This window comes from Conger conger, chromosome 2, assembly GCF_963514075.1.
Source record: "Conger conger chromosome 2, fConCon1.1, whole genome shotgun sequence".
NCBI classification, from domain to species: domain Eukaryota; kingdom Metazoa; phylum Chordata; class Actinopteri; order Anguilliformes; family Congridae; genus Conger; species Conger conger.
The window spans coordinates 31861829-31882600 of record NC_083761.1 but is presented as its reverse complement, the minus strand read 5'-3'; the positions used below and the strand labels follow the sequence as shown (position 1 = coordinate 31882600).

Here is a 20772-nt window from a genome sequence, read left to right as displayed (position 1 = left end):
ACCCTCTCCATCCGAAGCCTGCCATTGGCAAAGCCCTCCAACAGTGCTAAAGCAGCTATTGCACATCATTGCACACGGTCATCACCCAGCCGTTTTATAACTTTGAATGAATAAGTGGACGAATTGATGCACCAAGTCCATTATGAAAATTAATGTTATATGGAGTCCAAATAATTGAGTCATATTGTTATATTGTCTGTATTTCAATACTTTGCCTGCAGGGTCGCCATTTCCCTCTACCTCCATAATGTGCGTATACATGGGTCAAAGTTTCCTTAAATGTACCCCAATTTATGTTTCAAGTTCTTTTCTTTTTTATAAATCCCAATTTATGCTTGAAGTGGCGTACGCACATTTCAAACCCTTTTTTCTGCGTACTCAACGGATATAAATGAGGCCCCTGGTCTTTTGAAGTTCCCTATGGCCCAATGGTGAATTAGGAATTACTTCCCTGACAGAAGTATTTAATAAATTGCATCATAAACAATAGTGTAAATTGTTGCATGTATATACAAATTTGAAAATGGTGTGTTAGTTACCGTTGAACAGCAATGTGATGCTCTGGAACATGTCAAGATTTCAGCATCAGGGAAGCAAACTTGCTTATAGGGGAGCCTATAGCAGTGCAGTGTTCTTCTAAATTCAATATGAACACCCCAAACACCTAAGTTTGTGAGATGCTTATCTAATGTTGATAATCTTTACATTTATTATTTGTTTTACATCAGGGCTACACAACCATGCTGATGAAGTGCTCACAAGAGATGCACAGCATCAGTTATGCCTGGAAGAGCCTAAAGGAGCAGCTTGGAGAGGACATGGACAATAAGATCCAAAGGATGACTTTCCTCAAGGGCAAGACCGTATGTGTTCCACACTTTGAGATTCCTTTGCTTTAAGGGGAAGACTGCCCATATCATACTCTGAATTTGAACTGAACATGAATTGAACATTCCCTGAATGCACTACTTCTCCAACATTTACTGTTGGAAAATGAGACTCACTCTTAGGTTTGACGGCTTTGGGTCTGTTTGTGTCAAATGAATATACAAATTAATATTAAATAATGGTGACAAGTATAATAAACCGTATTACTGTGCATAAAAATGTTTGCATGTACACTTTTTTGGTAGTTTTCACTGACATGAATCATGACATGACTCTCATGAACTAGAATCAAGGACAATGCATGCACTTATTGATACTTACCCATACATACTTGTCTTTTTAAAGGGTGTTTGTTTTGATGTTCCAACTGCTAAGGTGAAAGAAATCCAGGTATGTATTGCCAGTTTCTTCTAACCCTATCCCCGTCATATATTTTCATGAACATACACACTCGTTGAGGTGACAAAATCAATAGACAGGTCCATGCGCATAACAAGTAATATGAGAATGAGAGCACGATGTTGTTTTTTTTAAGCATTTAAAGGCCTATATAAAAAGCATAGCTACAATGAGCCAAAAGGGCTGATTATAGCAATGTGGTCTCCCTTAATATGGTTTTCATGTAACGTTTATATCAGCAATATAGGCCTAAACAAAGGCAGCTTTATTAATGATGTAACTCATGATAGTAGCAGCAGGATTAATTAATTTTCTTGCTGCCTCCCAATTCGTCTGGATGCATTTCTCCGTAAGTTGGCAGACAGAATATTTTCTGCTGCTACCATCATGAGGTTCATCATCAATAAAAATTAGTGAGCCCAACTCCAGAGGCAGCCATGCAAGCCCAAGCCATGACACTTCCTCCACCTTGCTTCACAGATGATATCGTATGTTTTGGATCATAAGCAGATCCCTTCTTTCTCCACGCTTTGGCCTTTCCATCACTTTGGTAGAGGTTAATCTTGGGCCCATCAGTCCATAAAACTTTGTTCCAAAACCTTTGTGGCTCATCTCTTTAATTTTTTGTGAATTGGAATCTCGATTCTTACTCCTGATGAGTGGTTTGCATCTTGTAGTATAGCCTCTATATTGCTGCTCTATAAGTCTTCTTCGAACGGTTGATTGAGATACCTTCACCCCTGCCCTGTGGAGATTGTTTGTGATTCCACTGACTGATGTTTTACGGTTTTTCTTCACATGTTCCAGTACTTTTGCTCACCTAAAAATTGGGAGGTCTGATATGTTCGAAGTTGTTTAATAAATCTCGATAAAAATACCAGGAAATGAAAGGTGAAATTCTGATCAGTCGTGTCATTTCACGTACATCAATTGTCTTCAGTGTAAAGCAAAAACAAAGGAATTGACCTTGCTGTTCGGCAACTTCATCCCAAGCCTTTCCTTTTTTTAAGGCTTAAGTTATAAAAAGGTGTGCTGGAGGTCATAGCCTACAACTCCCAGTGCTTTTCCATGTCGACAATTCATTTTCTGTATTACATCTTTCACAAGGCTTTCCCATGATGTGTGTTTACTTTGGATTTTTTAAAGTTTGTTTTTGGACGTGATTGGTTCACTTCTTATGAAGCCTGGAGGACATATGTTTCCATCCCTTTATTTAGGCTATGCATTTAAATAGCTGCAGACGCATTTACGAATCCATTTAAATTTATTTTGGTGAGATTGCTTTGGTGACCGACACGCCCAATGTTCACTCTGAAAGGTTTATTTAAAAAGCAGGTCAGACACTTTTGCTTTGTTGCCTTTTAAATTTACACCTGTGCAGTCCCACACTATTTCTGTGAAAGCAATGCACCAGCAAAGTATGCTACTAGTCCTGCATACTAAGCAGCATGTGTAACGGCCATAATCCAACTAGTATGGGTGCTGAAAGGAAGCCAGGTGTTGAGATTACTGACAGCATAGCAGTGATGGCTATTCCTGTGATAGGGGAGTGATTACATTACAAAAGGGATGGACCATAATGGATATAATCATCCATATAATTAGACTTTTTTATAATCACAAGATACCAGCTACATTCTCCATTAACAAAGATCCGCCATTCTCCATTGTCAGGTGAACTTTGCCTCATGTCATTATACCCCTCCTGTCCTCTCTACAGGAAGTGTGGCAGGACGGTCGACGTTGGCAGCTGTCTGCTGCCACGGAGCTTCCTGAGCTGGAGGAGAGCAAACGCACTGATGGTGACCGGGGATCTGGGCGATTCAATGGTCGCCGTGCAGGAAGGGGAGGAGGTGGAAGAGGCTCCTGGAACCACAGCAACAGGAGAGGGGGAGGCAGGGAAGGGTCAGGAAGAGGTCAGAAACGTAGTTTTAGTCGGGCCTTTGATTATTAACTTGGTCTTCTGGATTGATTTCATATTTCATATTCCTGCTCCTTGTGTATGCTTTCAGGTTGTACTACTTCAACCCTGTCACCCCTGAACTTGTATTGAATGATTGCTTAGCAATTATTTATATGTAATCCTATATACTGCCTATTCATAGGAATGAGTTGGACTTCATTAAAGGTGTTCTTTAAAATCCCTGGATGTGCATTGTGTTATTAATCTCCCACCCTCAGGCTGGCATTAAGTGATTTGGAGGCCATGGGCTGACACTGACTGTGTGGCCTCAACAAAGCAACACACTGTACCAATTCTAAGCATGAGATTTGCAATGTCACATTAAGATCTGGCACTCAGTGCTGCTAGCTATCCAACATTTATACAACGGACAGGTCCGGTCCATTGTCTCTATTGGTCAGTTTGCATTCCAGCCGTGCCAATAGCCAAGCACGGCTAAATGGAATCTTCACACATCTTTTAATATTACTCTTATCTACTTTGTAAGCAAAATTAACCTAACTTCATCATTTTGCTGCTAGTTGCCTCCCAAAGTAAAACTAAATGAATGATTTTAAAGTGTCCTTGGACCTTCTTGGGGATTTAGAAAGGACTTAAAAAAAAAAATACAAAGGCAACATCCTAGGATCAAAATGCCAGCAAGACCACCAAACCCTGGCGAAGCAAATAACTATGATTTTTTTCAATAACTGCACGTTATCTGACAGTGCCCAGATAAACGGAACAAACTGCAACAAAGACAAATGACTTGTCTGTCAGTGTTGTCAGGTGTAGGGTAAACTAGCAAGCTAGCTAACGTTAATGCAGTGGGGATACATTATTGCAATAACGCTGCTTATTGCGAGTTCCTATTAGTACCATTGCTTAGCTAGTGGAATGGTGATACGTACGTCTAGTATACTGCGCTAGCTTAGCAGTGAACTGCAACCGCAAGTCTGCTGCATCTTAATGCCCGTCACAAACCATGTGACCTTGACTCATTGCTATGCTTGGAGGGCAACCTGCCCATAGAACTCTATTTTTCTACCAGAAATACAAATCTCAGGTCAACAAAAAAGAATATAAATAATACGACAACACAGATTCATTATGGTTCATTTCTGCGCAGTTTATGGTTGCTCAAATCAAGCTGATAGAAAGAGATGAGAGAGAAGTTGTTTTTTCGTTTGCCAAAGATTGATATTAGCCACCAGGGAGAAGAAAATCGAAGGTTGTCTCTTTGGGCCAATCAATGTGTTCCTTGGCAAATTTTAACCGATTCTGCACATGCCATTTCTTTAACAATGATGCTTTACGGGGGCTTCTTGCTGATAGCTTAGCTTCGATCAAATGTCTCCTGACTGTAACAGCACTTGCAGGTAATTGTAGATCATCTTTGATCATTCTGGAGCTGATGAATGGCTGAATCTTTGGCATTCTGACTATTCTTTGATCTGTTTTAACTGTAGTTGCTCGTTTTCTCCCGCGTGTTTTGGGTTTTTGCATGCATATCATTGGGTCTGTTGTTTTTCTATTACACTACTACATCTACAAGTAAATTATTTGCCATGCAGAAATATCACTACTAATAACAGTGGTTCATCAGGTTACTGATGGCGTACTGCAATGTTTTTTAACACGACTGTACATGACTGACAGGATCCCTATGTCACTGAAAGTTACTGCACACATAAGGATGTTAGCGTTTCTTTCTCTCTCAACTTTTTCAACTGACACCGTAACATTTTGCTGGGCATTGCATATTAAGCTATTTTACTATATTTTGGAGTGGCCTGTATGATTTGTCATTACACAGTAGGCCTGCAGTAAAACGGTGAAAGGAGAAATAATGTGCAAAATGTTATATTCATAACTTTAGAGAATACATCTTTGTCTCAATTATGATTATAATTCATGATGATAATTATTCTGATTTTATCTGATGATAACATGCACTTGTTTTGGTGGCACCATTTTTTCCCATGGCCTAACACAATAGAGATGCATATCATCTTAGAAATGTTTGACTTTGCATTTATTCTCAGACATGGATATTTGCAATGAAAAGTGAATTGAATAAAGTGCAATAAAGGACATTTACTTAGATGAAATTATATATATGGCTTGTGATATCACACCTCGTCCCGCTACACCCCACCTAGCAATATGCCTTCTTATACCTTTATTTGCATTATTTGAATATCTTTGTCATGGTGCCTTAAATTAGTTTGCAATCAGGGTTTATTTGCCAGAAGCACCATCACATTACTGGTGTAATTCACTATTTTCTCTGATTAACAGACATTTTCAATATTTGGGCAGTACTGTAATGTATGATCAGGGCTCGGTGGAATTTTTTGCGGGCTTTTTCGAATGGCTGTGCCGCTGTTAAAAAAAGGGTTAAACATTGCAAATCCACATCTCAAGACCACTGGTTAACATTGTTAGCGAAGTGTTCAGTAATGTCATGACTTGGGCAAGCAGTGGAAGGACCAAGATGGTTCAGGTATGCTCGTGATGTCGCGCGGGTCAGTGAAAAGACCCCCTGGGGCGAGGCGTGAATCATGCGCAAAGAAAAACAAAACAGTTTGTAAGAATGTGTCATTGTCAAAAAAGAAGCCAAGAGGTAAACAATATAGACAGGCATCGAGTAGTAAAGTTTTTAAAACCATATTCTAACCCTGATGCATGATATGTCAGAAGAGTGTGTTAAGTCAGAGCTGGACTTAAAAAACACATGTAGAAGTAGGGAGTTTTTCATCGCAGGGAATGGTGAAGACCTTATTGACCTAAACAATACGCCGACTCAAAATCACAAGACCTGATGGGGCAGCCATCGCCGACGGTGCAGTAGTGGGGTTGATAAACTATCCTGGGGCCATTTTTTCTCAGGTTGATGTTTCGTTGGACGACAGACTGATCTCACAGAGCACTTACCCATACCGTAGTATCATAAGAATTTTTAATGAACTACGACAGACACACCCTGGACTCACTTTTCTCTGCGGGACTTTTTTTTACAACGATACAGTCGGACATATGGATGTAACAGACCCCACTGGCAATAATAATGGTTTGACAAAGAGAGCCACCATTACAAATGTCAGTAATGTGTTGGAATTGCTGGTACCAATCCACAACGATATATTCTTTCAAGAAAATTAATTTTGCCTAATGTGCAGTGACGCTGTGGCATACAAAATAAACACAGCATCTTTATTTGTTAAAATATTTCTGTATTTGTTACTCTCGGCTACTGCAAAATATCCTATTGATAGAGTTTATCTAAAAAAAAAAATGCTGGGACACGTGGCTCCAATCAGGAGAATTTGTTTTTAGGAACGCTACTAAAATCTATTGTTATAGGTATGGTCAACAATTATGCATTTATGGGTGTTTCTTTTGCATTCAAACACTATAATCTAGAATACTTAGCGGTCTGCGTGGATGGACAACAAAGCTCAGCCTCTACAACCCCAATATCAGCCATGCGTAAGTTTTACCAGCTAGCACTCGCCTCTGGAAGTCATCTTAAAAATGGAGCCCTAGCTATTGACACTTTTTGAAAGGTTACACACTACGCATTTAACCTCACACCCGACGAAGAACGCGGTCAACATTTATCACTAATTAAGTTGTCTATATAAGTGAGGGTCGTATCGGTTGTTGTTTCTTTGACAGTTTTGGAAACAAACCAAATCACAAACTTGAACTTTGTGTTCAAGAATATAATTCTCAAACAAACAGGTTCAAGACCTTATGTCGATCACGTGTGGTGAACACTGCCTTTTTTCCTCTATCACATGTCAAGAAGATCAATCTATGAAGATGTATTAAAATATTCGGATAATTTGGTTAAAAATGATAACATAGTCTTGCAATTTGCGAAATTACGGCCCTGTGTGTGTATTTCTGATTTGTGTTCTGTGTTACACAGTTGTAACTGTGTTCAATGTGTACAAATGGGGAAAATGTTCATAATGGTTCATAAATGTTCATAATGTTCAAACTTTAATGTACTGTGGTGATGATCCTGATGATGCTTGAAAATAAAACAAGACAACACATTTTATAAGTCAGAGTTTCATTTATTAGCAATGTTAAAATCATAGTGTGAATAAAAAAATAAAAAATAAAAGTTAACACATTAGTAAGAAAGGGAAAACACATTTTGCAGTAAAATAAATAAATAAATAATAATGATAAAAACAAAAGCCAGAAAATTTTTGCGGCAGCATCCAAAATCGGAGATCTAAATATAGGAGCTTCTGGGGTTCTTGTGGTATCTTGCCAGTGTTTTTAAGTGATTTGATTTAAGCTTTATCAAGGCGGTTTGGAACTGTAGAAAGTGGTATGTTTAGAGTCGCAATAGCCCTCAGGAATTCATGCCAACACTGTGGCCTAAAGGCCTGGACACACCAAGGCGCCCCGTCGGCCGAGTCTTTCCGGTGTGTCCAGCACGCCGACACTCCGTCGGCGTGTTTTGGAGGGCTCTGACGCCGTCGATGAGAGAGAGCTCTCTGATTGGCTGTCCAGCTAGCGAATCAGTGCACGAGAAGAGAAACGGAAGCGACGAAAGCAAGCCATTCCAAAGTTACTATCACTACCAGACATAATTTTCGATTAGTATTACTAAATAACGAGAGAACAAGGAAATTGCTGCAAACTGTTCGTTGTGAGCGAGACAATGGCTGCTTCTCGGTCCAACGCAATGCAAACGCATTCCCCGGTCTTCCGGTTTCCATTTTTTGAAAGACAAGAGTTATTACCTCTCACGCAGGCGCAGAACGTACGTGCAACTCGGCCGTTGGCGGACCGTCATTGCGGTGTGTTCGGCACAGCCAACATTAACGACGCGTATCGACGGGAGGCGATCTTTGTCGGCGCTCCGCGGCCAACCGTCGGTTTGGTGTGTCTGGGCCTTAACATTCACCATTTGTGGCGCTGTAACACTTTTCACCAAATCAAATATGTGGGAAACGCACATAACGGTGCCATTTAAAATAAATTCACCCGACAAAGCCGTGTCTTGCGATTGAAACATCTTATCTAAAATGTACTGAGCCATTCTTTCTGTTTCTCGATGGCACGTTTTTCAAAACTTCTTTAAATATATTATCCCCCTCCCAGGGCCGTGTTAAGACAATGGGCTACAGGGGCTGCAGACCCGGGCCCCAGCCACTAGGGGGCCCCCTGACAAAGCATGATTATCTGTAGGAATTGCGTTATGTGATTGAATAACATTATGATCGCTTGGTCTCTTTTGTCCTTTCAGTGTACCCATACCTGGCTTTCCCCATTATTTCTTCTCTCATGTTGCACTCAAGTGTAAACCACTAAAACTCTATGGTGTAGATGAGCGCCATATAACAAATTTATAATAGCTAGCTAGCAGTTACAGACAGTTAACCTGTGAAAATGTCCATTCAATGGAAATATGAAAGCAGGGCCCAGAAAAGAAGATGGCAACAGAAACAGGAGAGAGCTTTTGATTTGTTAAAGAAGACACCAAATCTGGGCACCCATCTTTTTCAATCACAATGCCAGCCGGCCGGGCCTACAAGTTGTGATGTTGTTCATTTCGAAGAGCCAGGTACTTCAACATTAGCATAAGCTAATATTAGCACGGAAGAATCAGAGGTAGGCCCAAATATTTGCGGGGAAGTCTCAGAGGTAGGCAACGGCCTAATAACACTATCAGACAGTGACGGCGCCACCGAGTAAGAAATATCGTTAGATGCTGAATGCTGGGGAGTAATTACAGAAGAGTTGCGTTCCTACTGGGTCAATAAAGGGGTTACGGCCCCCACACTGTCAGAACAAAGATGTACATTTTTTGGCATCGGAAAGAATATACAAAAATCTGAAACGATGCTTAAGTAAAACTTTGTTCACACGCACACTCCGAAATGTGGAAAAAGTTTCAAGAGAATGGCTCGTTTATTCCCCATCCTCTGGGAATGTTTATTGTTTTTTTTTGTAGGCTATTTGGCGAGACAACCTCATCTGCTTTTGCTCATTCTGGTTTTTCGGATTGGAAACATGCAGTTTGCCGGGTGGAGGAGCATGAAGCAGGCCAGCCACATAGAAACACCACGCTCACTTGGCTTTCTCGCACACAGGTGCATGGGATAGACTCCACGCTAAAGGAACAGTGCAAAGACGAAGAGAATTACTGGAGAGAAGTTTTGAGGTGAGTTGTGGCAGTCATACAGTTCTTATTGGAACGTGGCTTTGCATTCCAAGGAGAAAATGAACATTTAGGTTCTCCCCATAATGGCAATTATTTGGGGATTTTGGAACTACTCAGCCAATTTGACCCTTTCGGGGTCAAAGGGTCGAGGGACACCTTCATATTTATCCTCCACTATCTGTGAAGAATTTATCCGTCAAATGGGTCAACGGGTTCAATATGAAATAATTATGCAGCTGCAGAAAGCCAAGTACTTTTCTTTAATTGTTGACTCTACCCCCGATTTAAAAGTCTTCGAGCGTCTTCGAGCATTTTCAGAAAATCTTGCCAAATTTTAGTCATACAGGTGAGTCACTGTTTGAATTGGTTACCAGTGTCCTACAGAACATGAACGTTGACATAAAGAATGGCAGGGGACAGTGTTACGATAACGCGTCTAATATGTCAGGGGACATACAAGGGATTGAGGGCTCGTATTCAGGAAAAATGCCCACTTGCTGATTGGATTCCGTGTGCAGCCCACTCCCTGTGCAGTGTAGATTGCTGCAGTGAGGCTAATTTGTTTTTTAGACTAGCCCAAACTATTTTTAACTTTTTCTCAGCCTCGCCTGGCCGCTGGAAAATATTCATTAATGGGCTAGACTCGAACGAGAATAAATGTATCAAGACAGTGGAAGGACTGTCATCAACAAGATGGTCTGCACAAGCACACACAACAAAGGCTCTTCATTTAAATTACAGAAATATTTACAATACTCTTAACACACATAGCAGAAGATGACACTCATAATGCTGTTGTGCATGATGAGACCACCCCTGGCCAAAAGAATTAATAGATTGGAAACGGCATTTCTAACTATATATGGAATCTATCCAATAGTGAAATACGCGAAGCAAGCCTCAAATTGCAAAGCAAGTATAACACCAATCTACATGAGGATTTTCCTGATGAACTAATTCAATTTGTCAGTTTCTCAGCTGATGCAGTCAGTGACCCAACACCAAGGAACTTATTTATATTAATAAAAGAGACACAGCTCCAAAGTGTTTTCCCCAATGTTGACATAGCACTCCGGACATACCTAACTTTGCCTGGCAGCAATGCCAGTGGGGAAAGATAATTTTCGACATTGGCTATTATAAAACATAGATTGAGGACCTCAATGGCTGAGGATTGAACAATTTGACTTTGATATCAATTGAGCATGATTTACTTCAGTAACTGGATTTTGGAGACCTCATTGACGACTTTGGGCTCTTTAACATCAGTGGTGAGTCAGATATTATTATTCACGAGTAGGCCTAGGCCTATAGCTTCAACTGTAAAGTAGTTTAAATATTTCTAGTGCCGACTAGGCTATTTCAACAATAATGTAAAATTCTGACAATCGTGTAAGGTGTCTGTCGTTGTGTTTTGGGTTTTGTGGAATTGTGCTATTCTCTGGCTGTTCAGTTGGGTTATTATGTGCAATAGTGCTATTATCTCGCTGTTGGTTTAGTAGGCCTATATGTGTTTTGGCTGCTTAACAGTATTGATTTGTTATTAAAGCTTTACATCACCAATATGATTTTTATCGTGGCTGTGAAGCTGACAGCCTATAAGTTAGTCTAATAGCGTCTTTGTGTATGAATACAATTATAATAAAGCGGTTCTGTTGCCTGGAACTCGATGCACTGCTGAATAAACAAATGTGTGTGTGCGCACACACATGGGTGCTTGCGTCCGCCCGAGTGCAGCGCACACGGCCAGGGGGCCCCCGAGATACAGATAGCCCAGGGCCATGGGATGGCTTAACCCGGCTGTGCCCCCTCCACACCGACAGCGACGGCTTGTGTTGTTGGTAAAGTCTGGTCTGCATCATTCTTTACAGAAGGTGTTGGCACAGTCAGCGTTAAAGTATTCGTTTCAAGTTCCCCCTGCTTAACCAAGGACAAGTATCTATGCAACAATTATATGTATTACTTGGCTTTCTCGTGCGAGTCCAAATCATGTCTACTCAAAATAGTCTTGATAGAGACGTCCAAGTCGTTTTCAGCAGTCTGTCTTAGAGGTATGGGGGTTCTGTTATCCCTTAATCTATCCAACTGACATTGGGGACTAAATACATTTTTTCAGCATACTCCATCAGCTTGAACTCTGTCTTGCTGCAAATAAGACTACTTATAAATGGAACCGCCACACTTAAGAGTGGTAGAAGGCAGCCCGTTTTTTCCTGGGTACACCAATCTTTTTATCAGCATCGTGTTTAACTTGCGCAAAATACGCAAAATGAGTCGATTCTGAGCCGGTTTAGCTTTAAGTAATAGCTTCAAAAGTGGTTCCTATGAATCCTAGCCGACATATTGGTTTCTCAACTCTTTTTTCTGGACTTAAACAGCTGGATACTCTGAAAGCAAATCTGTTCTGAGACGATGTGTGTCCAGTGTTTTGGTTTTATAATCAATAAGGAGATAACCATAGGGCTTTTCTGTGCTATTTTTAAAACATTCCATGAAATACTTTGTATTGCTGGGGTACATTTATTTGATTATTGTCTCTCGGGTTCTTGAACAAAATCAGATAATTCGTATTCAAACTGATTGTTCTGCTAGTTTTACCCTGAAAAAACAAATCCTGCAGATGGCACTGAGGTTGCGGTGATGTACATATTGTGTAAACACCTTTTCAACAAGGTGATTATTACACATCGTCAAAAATAAAAAAAAATTTGTTAGCTACAGGCAGTAGTTTGTCGTCATCTAGAGTGCTGGGTATCCCTTTGTCGTGAGCCACGGACCCCTTGCCGAGCTCAGACCTCACGTTCCCGCGAGCAGTACCTCACCATGAGGTGTCTCGGGGACGAACTCAAGTACTCCGAATGTCCTGGAGCCCTGGTAAGTTCTATTGAACTTCCAGCCCAGTCTCGAAGTGAAGGGTGTGATGCAAATCTGGTATTCGATGTCCTGTATTCAATGTATTCCTCTAAAGACTCTTTATCACATATGATTATAGTAAGATATACTTTATTATAATCAATCAAAAGAATAGAGTTATACAGATTACAGTGTACATATCATCTTTTGCAGTTTGCTAATCACATGCAAGTTACATATACCCCTTTAGCTCTTTCTAATTTACCTTTCCACCTATGATGTTTAAAAATCAAGGTACACCCCTCAAATATCCATCATCCTCTTTGGCCTTTACCTTATCTTATGGCTCCCCCTTCACGGAGATAAAAGCTACTGAACTTCCATTAATACAATGGGTACGAACACCCCTAAAGTCTACTACTTATTTATATCGTATATAGTATCTTACTAAAAAATAAAAGACATAAAAATGAAAGGAAACTTATAATGTTGAGCTTCTATGTACTACTTTTCCTACTTTTACAAGTAATATAGATTATAATTACCACCCATGCCCTAAATATAGCCATCTCGTTTTCTGTGGGATTTGATCCTTCCGCCTTGCTGTTGATGAGCTCTTTGAACAGCTGCATTGGTTTGGGAATCTGGGGCAGGATCAAGACCCAGACTTTCGAAAGACGTGACTTTGCACTTCGTACTTCTTCTGCCTGTTGTATGGGATGTGCACTGGTATGTCTTCGAACACGTCGGGGGTTTTGCAGTGCAGCCGCAGCATATGCCTCTCCTCACTGACACTGAGGTTAGTGGGGGGAGGCTTCAGGTTCTTGCGTGGGTCCAGCAGGAAGGTGTTCTGTAGCGTGGAGGAACCCCGCGTCCCGTCTGTTGGCCTCCAGGTGCAGTTCACGGCTCCAAGCATGTCGTAAAAGCCCTTTAACTCTTTCACCAGCTTTTCTGTATGATGAGGGATGCGCATGAACACCTCTTCGACATCAGTCCCGCTGCCACAACTCTTGGGCTGAGTCCGCACCACGTACATCACTCCATGTTCTCCATATCCAGATCCCGGAGTGGCGCGCAGAGGGAGCGTGCCACTCCGGCTTGACTACAGCTGTCTTGCGTTGCTCTCTCTTCAACAGCCTGTAGATATCTTCAACAGCAAAATTCTAAGATCCCATCCTAAGGTCTAAAAGCTTATTCCTTATATATCTTTTCTGCATACCAAAGTTTACCTTTTTGATAAGAAATGTCCCCAATATATCAAGCGGGAAGACATTTATCTCTTATGCAACTCGTTTTTTAATGACCATATTCATTATTTCTGTTTTTCCAATTCTCATTTTCTCATATCTCAAAAGAAATTTCCCCAATACTTTATCTCATGTGCCCCTCCTGTTTGGGAATTTCCACCATCTTAATATACGAGTGGAAAAACACTAGCTCTTATGTAATTTTTTAATGAACCTATTCATCACTGGTATTTGTCTCCCTGTCATAATCTCTCCTTGGACTCTCTCCAAACTTTGACTTCATACAAGCCAGAAGTTAGTGCCCTCCACCATCTCAACACACTCTTCAGGTGCCCCTCTCAGTGGCGCCTTAAGGGATCTACAAAGGACATCCAGCCAATAGCTGAGTGTAAATCATCCCCCAACTTCTTCTATAGTCAGTCCTTTGAATCTATCCGATAAATTATTCGTGCTATAATCAGGAAGGCCCTTAAAGCCTCTTAATATTCTTTCGGTATTGACATCCTTTCCATTTTCCTTATTTTTTTTCTTTAGCCAGGCATTGTGCCCCTCCCCTGTAGGGTTGGGGTATTCTCAGTCAGAACTTTAACCTTGCTCCTTAAAACCCTAAATCTAAGTCCCCCGACTTCAGACTCCTCAGTATCCATATACGGTTGTACATTTATCTTGTACCACATATTTTTCTTCTTACGGGCGTTCTTACTACCACCTCGATGGCGTGTGCGAGGGGTTAACAATACATTCCTTCCAAACCCATCCCCCGTCAATCTCTCATCAGGGGGGCCTAGGGCCGGGTCCTCGACACCTTCAATGAACTTGATGTCTCATCTTCATTAATTCATTGTAAAGCGCTTGCCAACAGTCACAAATGTACACAATGTTTTCAATTTCATCAGAAACCGCATTGAAAGCATTGCCTATCAACATCTTTACAAAAAACAAATCATGCATGGGCCGTTGTGAAAGCACCAAGAAACACGTTTGCAAGTTTGTCCACCATTTCCATCTACATGACACCACTGAATCAATGCCACGTCTTCCGAGACAAACGAAAAGTGAGTGACATCATACTCATCACCAAAAATGTATCAAGCAAACTGGTCGGGGTCTTTCAACATTTCTGCTATGGGTAAATTTTCCCTCATTGAGAAGCGCCCCCAGAGGCTTTTGAGGAGAAGTTTGTTGATGGATCTCCAGGCTTGATTCAAGCATATTTTATCAGGATTCAACCTAATATGCTCCTTTTCAAAATAGTCATTAATATAGGCTCTCTTGTCGGCCTCTGTTCTGAGTAACTGCTAACCTCCTGTTTGTACTGAAGAAAGGTTTTCGCATAGTCAGAAAATAGTGTGTCTGAGCTTTGGGGGAAATGCCACACCTCGTCTATCCTGACTACCACGTAACCCTTCTCAATAGCTTTCATCAGCTCAATACTAACCCAACATCCTGAAATCGACCTTTCTTCACCGTTGTGGTGACAGGGTGTAGTCTGGTTTTCCTGTTCAACGCATGTTCGACAGAGAGGGAACATTAATTTCCCATTACAGCAATAGGGTAGAATGGGGGTGTAGTAGCCCTTGTGGCAGTTGTTTGACTATGCCATAGTAATTTTCGAGGGGCTCAAAGTCCTTGAAAATTATCTGAGGGTGACCTATGGGGTAGCTTTTCCTAGCCTGACAGTATGGGTATAAGCTTGTGAAATCCAAATACCTGATTTTCTCCCCCTCTTTAGCTTTGTGGTATAGCTAGCTATTTTGCTAGGAAGTACCTAAAAGAACCTGCAGAGTTCTAGAAAAAGGTTTTCTGGGGCCGTTTGCACCAGCTGGATGTAAAAAAGCTTGTCTTGAAGTACTGTGGTGGCACATGGTTAAGGCATCGGACCTTGATGTAGGCATTAGTTCGATGCAGTTTGTGCCCCGGTCCTGCCAAAGGCTGGGGGGAGGGACTCAGCAGAGATGGATCACTGCATGAAAAAAGATCCCTAAATTTCCCGAAATCATGGTCCAGACCATGAGATGATGCGGCTTGAAGATCTCCTTCTGGCCGCCGGGGGACAGGGTTGTAGAGGTGTTTCCTCAACATGGGTATGCTTCACGCTTGTTTAAATCACGCACGCTTAGTTCGCACAGCTCAATAGCTTGAGAATGATGGAATACGCACCCCCTCCGAATGATCCCCTATCATTAGGATCTGTGTTACCTCAATGTTATTTTTATAATTGTTATTCTTACTGTCATTATCTCTGTTGCTGTCATTATTTTTGTTGCTGTAACGTACTTATAGGAAAATTCAATAATACTCTGCTTAGAAAGCACTCGATGCACACACTCACACATGTAGGCACGCGCGCGCACTCACGCACACACACGCGCACACCGCTTACAGATTTAATTAAAGAATTATGTCTAGTATGAACTCACTGCGCTTTGTCACTTGGAATGTGCGAGGAACCGGCTCACTTTTAAAAAAACGTCAAATTTCACAATATTTAACAACATTACAAGCAGACATCGTCTTATTACAGGAAACTCACATCCCCAAAACAGAACAGCATACACTTAAATCATCACAATTCCCCCATGTTTACTTAGCTATAGTAGCAATATTAATTAATAAAAAAATTAGTTTCACTTGTAAGGACACTCTCATAGACCCAGAGGGTAGATTCATAATAATCAAAATATCAATACATAGAACTAATACAGAAATATGTATTGCAAATATATATGGTCCAAACATTGATGACCCATCCTTCTTCCACCACCTATTCACGTTACTAGTTAGACACTCGGATACACCACTTATAATGGGTGGGGACTTCAACCTGACTCTTTATCCTGACCTTGACCGACAAAGTAGAGCAGCTAATAACCGTCACTGGCAATCCACGGAAACAATAAAGCAATACATGGAAGATTTCGGTCTGTGCGATGTATGGCGTTCTTGTCACCCAACGCTCAAAGAATACACCTTCTTCTCGCCGGTCCATCACTCTTACTCCCGCATAGACTTCTTTCTAACCAGTAATTCATTCACCAAGGCTATATCTGAAACACATATTCACCCCATTACGATTAGTGATCACGCACCAGTTACTATGACAATCACGGAAAAAACGAAAACACCAACAGTTAGACAATGGAGATTTAATGCATCATTACTCACAGACCAACAGTTCATAAAATTTTTCGAAAAAGAATGGGCAACATTTCTACATACCAATGACATTCCCGGCACCTCACCCTGCGTTCTCTGGGAGACGGCAAAGGCTGTCATGCGAGGTAGAATAATCTCATACTCGTCATACAAGAAAAAAAGGGACCAAGCACTTGAATTAGAACTAGAACAGAAAATTAAAGCCCTGGAGATGGCACACGCCACCTCTCAAGAAGAACACCTACTAGACGAGTTAAGGAAACTTAAAATAAAATATCAAGAACTAATAGATATGAAAATACAATTTCACCTACAAAGACTACGCCTCAATAATTTTGAACAAAGTAATAAATCAAGTAAATTCTTAGCCAATCAGTTGAAACAAAACAAAGAAAAAGTATTGATCACCTCAGTTACAGACTCAACTGGAAGACCAACCCATGACCCAGAAGAAATCAATAATATATTTAGGGAATTCTATAAGAAATTGTACTCATCCAATATCAATCCTTCCAATACAGACATAGAAGAATTTTTGAATACTATCAATTTGCCAAAACTTAATGATGAGCAAAATATAATGCTGGAATTACTGTTATCAATAACAGATCTCCAGGAGGCCCTCGAACACATGCCCAATGGGAAAGCCCCAGGCCCAGACGGCTTCCCAGCAGAATTCTACAAAACATTCTGGCCTATGCTTGCACCAACCTTCCATAGAATGGTTACCAAAGTTAAAGAAACCTCCAGACTTTCCCCTAACATGAACTGTGCAAATATAAACCTCATCCTTAAGCCAGACAAAGACCCTACACTCCCATCTAGCTACCGCCCAATATCACTCATAAACGCCGACCTGAAAATTATTTGCAAGGCACTGGCAAGTAGAATCGAAAAAGTAACACCTCATTTAATACACCAAGACCAAACTGGAGTTATCAAGGGCCGTCAATCTACTAACAACACACGGAGACTAATTGATCTGATAGACAACTGCAACATTAAAAATACAGAAGCAGTAATTGTCTCATTGGATGCAGAAAAGGCGTTTGATAGAGTAAACTGGAACTTCCTCTTCAATACCTTACAAAAATTCGGATTTGGTTACAACTTCATAAATTGGATTAAAATACTATACAATTCACCTAGGGCATGTATCAAAACAAATGACCAAACCTCTCCAAACTTCAACCTTGGGAGGGGCACCAGGCAAGGATGCCCATTCTCTCCCTCATTATTTGCCTTATTTATTGAGCCACTGGCAGCCGCAATTCGACAGGATGTGAACATTAAAGGGATTCAAACAGCAAACATGAGCCATAAAATTAGCTTATATGCAGATGACGTATTATTTTTTCTCCAAAACGCACACACTTCTCAACCTGCAACATTATCACTCATAAACAAATTCTCATCTATCTCAGACTACTCTATAAATTGGAACAAATCAATAGCCCTTCCTATTGCTCACGACTTCCATTTAAGCGCAGCCATCCCACTAAAATCCGGTAACATCAAATACCTGGGCATCAACATCTCAGACAAACTATCTGATTTAATACGCTTAAATCACGCTCCCCTACTCAAAACAATAGAAGATGACCTCACTCGCTGGAGCTCTCTGCCCATATCACTCATGGGAAGGGTAGCTACAATCAAAATGACAATTCTACCAAAAATCAACTATATTTTCTCAATGATCCCCAATAAACCTCCTAGGGCATGGTTCAAATCATTAGACTCCGCAATGACTAAATTCTTATGGAAATCTAAACCACCGCGGATAAGCATAAAAACATTACAGAAGGCCAAAAATAGGGGTGGAGTTGAGCTTCCCAATTTCTATAATTATTTTTTGGCCAATAGACTAAAATATATCGTACAATGGATGACGCAAAATCAACAAGATTGTGGCTGGTTGGATATTGAACAATCACTATGTAATGACATCCTAATACAGGGTTTACCATTCATCAGTCCCATCATCAAACATCACTGCTGCTTCGAGAGTATCAGCATTAGCTCTTCGCTGACAGCATGGTGGGAACTTCTTAAATCAAACAGGTCCTCATTGGTCCCATGCAGACTCACACCCATCTGGAACAACCCTGACATACTACAAAATAAAATAAAAATTAACTTTACAACTTGGTATGATAAGGGAATTAGACATCTGGAGCACATTTACCCAAATAATAGATACCCATGGTATTGACAAAAACAAATATTTAGAATACCTCCAGCTGAAATCTATAATTCAAACCAGGTTCAAAACTAAACATTTGGATCGCGGAGTCCCGCCAAATATAATAAACCTTCTAAAACTCCCACCACAATAAATACTCTCCAAAATCTATATAAGATTATCTGAGTATGATTCATCCCATTCACTCCCAACCCATAAATGGGAAAAAGATTTACTTATTAACCCTCACTTTTGGTCGCAAATTTGCAAAAACACCTTTGGAATGACCCAAAACTCAAACCTACAGCTAATCCAATACAAAATTCTTCACAGAACACACTATACAGGACAAAGACTGTTTCAGATGGGTATCAGTGATACTAACATATGCTCACACTGCAGAAACAAACTGCCAGATAACTATTTACATGCCACTTGGCACTGCACACCTGTTAACGCATTTTGGCGAAGGGTCTGGGAAGACCTATCTCTGCACCTAGAACACCCCATCCCGGCCTCCTCCTCCCGTTGCCTACTTGGTGACCTCACTAACCTTAACATGGACACAAAACAATCCCACCGGCTCCTCACAATCCTTACTATCGCAAAGAAAACTATCCTGTTTGCCGGACCCTGCCTTGTTGCGCCGCCACCCCCCCCCAAAAAAAAAACAAAAAAACAAAAAACAAATGTAACAACACACACTAGTCACCATATGTCACTAGGGCTCCGGGGGGAGGGATGGGGCAGACTAGCTCTCTGTCGCCCAACCGCGGTGGGAGCCCCCTGCCCTGGTCACTCCCCCCAATTTTAATTGCACGTCAGTCAGAGACACACTCCACCCACACCACATATCACACTAGGGCCTTGGGAGGCGGACAGGGATAGTTGGCCAGCGTTTAGGCCCCTGCACCATGACTGTCCTCCCAATTAGTTTTTTTAATGCTCCATAGACATCCACACAGCCCACAACTCACACAATCACACATACACACTACATGCTCACACCTAGCGCCCACACTGGGGGAGGAGCGGTGGGGGCCGGTGGGGGGGGCTGGTGGGTGCCGGCGGTGGGCGCTGTTCCGAGCTAAACAAAAGACGTCTTTTCAGTGCGGATGTGAGGGAGCAGAGGCGGGAGACCAAGAGCGACCGGGAAGAGATGACAAAGTTACCAACGATAAGTTGAATAACCACTAAAATAAGTGAGGAAAATAACAGAAAAAGGGCACAAAACTCCCCGGCGATCTGCCAACCGAAAATATGACTAGAACTATAATAGTCAGGGAAAACAAAACGAGAGTATACCGGCAGTCTTGAACAGGCTAAACAGTGATTGCCGAACTCTGCCACTTGCCCCTCAATACTGAGGCGGAAACAAGAAACAAAACTAGGGAAGGTTCTCAAGAGCCAACCAACCTAAAGGAAAACAAGAAAAGACCCTAAACTTGTCTATTTCTAATTTCTAACTGAAATAAATTCAGTCTAGAAACATCTCTCTCTCTCTCTCTCTCTCTCTCTCTCTCTCTCTCTCTCTCTCTCTCTCTCTCTCTCTCTCTCTCTCTCTCTCTCTCTCTCTCTCTCTCTCTCTCTCTCTCTCTCTCTCTCTCTCTCTCTCTCTCTCTCTCTCTCTCTCTCTCTCTCTCTCTCTCTCTCTCTCTCTCTCTCTCTCTCTCTCTCTCTCTCCCACAATACCAGATCTGTGCATGTGTCAATACTGAAACACCAAGCTCAGAGCAGTGCCAGGAAGAGACAGGTGACTGCAATCAGCCATGCACACGGGTGTACTTTCCCATCGAGAGGTCCTGCCCCCTGCTCTGAGGCATCGACCTCCACAATAAAGGGGAGGGAGGGGTTTGGGGTGATTAAAATCGGTTCAGAGGAGAAGCGCTTCTTCAGCTCGGTAAAAGGT

The 20772-nt window shown here is 41.4% G+C and overlaps 1 protein-coding gene across 1 annotated transcript in view; it reads left to right on the top strand.

Moving 5' to 3' along the window:
* The window catches only part of ddx21 (DEAD (Asp-Glu-Ala-Asp) box helicase 21), a 33533-nt gene extending 30103 nt beyond the window's left edge, over positions 1–3430 (top strand). The window contains exons 13-15 of the mRNA XM_061227326.1: positions 729–863; positions 1234–1278; positions 3008–3430. Of these exons, the coding sequence (XP_061083310.1) occupies positions 729–863; positions 1234–1278; positions 3008–3241 (414 nt within the window). The 3' untranslated portion in view covers positions 3242–3430. The remainder of the gene's footprint in view (positions 1–728; positions 864–1233; positions 1279–3007) is intronic.
* Positions 3431–20772: the final 17342 nt, after the last annotated feature.